The 2,121-nt window shown below is 33.4% G+C and overlaps 1 protein-coding gene across 1 annotated transcript; it reads left to right on the plus strand.

The window, feature by feature from the left end:
• The first annotated feature begins 228 nt into the window (after positions 1-228).
• LOC141402267 (uncharacterized) lies at positions 229-1,428 on the plus strand. The gene has a single exon (XM_073983171.1). The coding sequence runs from the start codon at positions 266-268 to the stop codon at positions 1,373-1,375; it is 1,110 nt and encodes a 369-aa protein (XP_073839272.1). The 5' UTR covers positions 229-265; the 3' UTR covers positions 1,376-1,428.
• The last annotated feature ends 693 nt before the right edge of the window (positions 1,429-2,121 follow it).

The raw sequence follows: 2,121 nt of genomic DNA on the forward strand, positions 1-2,121 counted from the left end.
CACATAATCGAATTGTGGATATGATAAAATGATTGTTTCAATCAAAAGCTGACGAACTTCTTCCCTACAAATGCTCTAAAAACAAATTTAAAAATCATTGAATTCTATTGTTTTTAAAATTGTTTGTCATATTATTCAAACAGCACACACACATACACAGATTGTGTATATTGTTTTGAAGTTTTAGGAAGGAAGGAAGTTGTCACTTATTTGAAAGTGTAATTTTTATTTCGGCATTTAATTGTTTAGCTGCTGTGAAGAAAATATGGAATTCAAATTACAAGACTTAACAACAATCGCCTTGGGTTCTCAGGATTTGACGAATATCAATATCGCTGTTCTACAGAGTCTTATTGAAATTCTTCTTAAAAAACTAAATTGTCAAACGGAAACAGTTGTTTTGAGTTCCTTCGAAGGAGAAAAATTACAAAATCTCCTCAAGAAATCCCACGCATCACCTTTGGGTATTAATGACGAACAGGTCGAAAGGATAAGTGAGAAATTACAACGTTTAACAAAATTAGAAAAAGATATTGAAATGTTGCAGCTAAAATTATCCTGTCATTTACAAGAAACAAGCTGTAGAAATAATAAGGCAGAAACATCATTGGATTGGACGACTTGGGAAACATTTGGCACTGAAGATCTTTGCACCATATGTAATCCTGATAATGAAATAGCCTGTACACTGCTCAAAAATACAGATTTTCTTAAGAAACTTTTGCGTCGTATTTCCGCCCCAATGGTAGAACGAATATTTCAGTTGGAAAATAAAATCAAATCTTTAGAAGAGGAATTCAGTGCATTCATTGAGAAAACCAAGGAACAATATTTGAAAATTCAATTACTTGAAACCTGCCTCAATGAAATCGAAATTTTGCGCAAAAAAATAAATGAAAATCAAACTCAATTTATTTGCACCATGGAAGAGGTTCAGGATATGTTAGATGCGAAGCTGGACAAAATTCATGTTCCAGCCCTTAAGAAATACATCAAAGACAATTTTTTTCGTATTACTAGAGATTTAAATGAGCTCCAGGCTAGAGAAGAATGTCCACGTGCAGCTGGTATTATTATGCACGGTCTTCAGTGTATGGCTTGTGGTAGCTCCAATATTTGCAGTGAGGTTGATATCCAACCTGTCGCCATGTTACAAGATTCAAGTATAAAATCGCATACGACTATGCCAAAAGACTGCACTGTTGTTGGACTAAATACTGAGAAAAAGAGAAAAATTAGGGCAAAGTCAAAATCTGTGGATTCGGATATGGTAGAGAATCGTTTCGAATCGAACACTCAAGCAACATGTGGGAAAACTAAGGAGGATTTTCAATTATTAGAAGGCTTCGATGGTAATCTTTATCGTAAAGGATAATTTATGGGGTGTGAATTTATTTTGTATTGCTAAAAAATTAAAAACTTTTATACATACATGTGTAAATTTTTTATCTATAAAATAACAATTGCGAATCATTCAATGTGAACTTTAACTCTATTTGAAAATATACATTAGAGCTACATGAGATAACCACACTGACATAACATTTGTCTCTCACAAATTTTATTTAATTCTGAGAATCATACAAATTTCGTAAGCGCTTTTTCAATGATATAATTTTTTTTTTTAACAAAAAAATCTAAATTTTTTCAATGTGGTTTGTGTATGACATTTACATTAGGCAATTGTACTTGCGGCAATTGTCAGTTTGTCGTTGAGAGAGGGTGCCTAATATAAATATGGATTTAGTTGAAACTTTCAATGAGAGTTGAAACTTTCATCTACGGACAGATCGAATGTGTTTACGGCCACTTCAGAATTTTGTGGCCCTTTTTGTTCATTTGAACTTGCGATAAAAATGTGGATTAGGAATTAACTGCACCTCCCTTAGGGAGGACCGATATGGGCGATTTTAGAAGTTAAACTAAATTTGGACAAATATTGTGAGATCCAAAGTTTGGACCAAATTGGTTGTCCCGTTCAAGAGAAATCGTCCTATGAATTTTTTTTTAATATTGGGGAGAAGTACCTTACGTTGTGGTATTGAACCATGAATCTAAATTTGGACAAAATATGACGAAGGCCAAATTTTTTCCGGCCGCCTCATATGGTGGCATAGGGGT

Source organism: Musca autumnalis, unplaced genomic scaffold (assembly GCF_047663935.1).
Source record: "Musca autumnalis isolate F117 unplaced genomic scaffold, ASM4766393v1 scaffold_4, whole genome shotgun sequence".
NCBI classification, from domain to species: domain Eukaryota; kingdom Metazoa; phylum Arthropoda; class Insecta; order Diptera; family Muscidae; genus Musca; species Musca autumnalis.

Excerpts from the sequence above, each read along its gene's own strand:
- LOC141402267 (XM_073983171.1), top strand. The coding sequence starts at position 266 with ATGGAATTCAAATTACAAGACTTAACAACAATCGCCTTGGGTTCTCAG.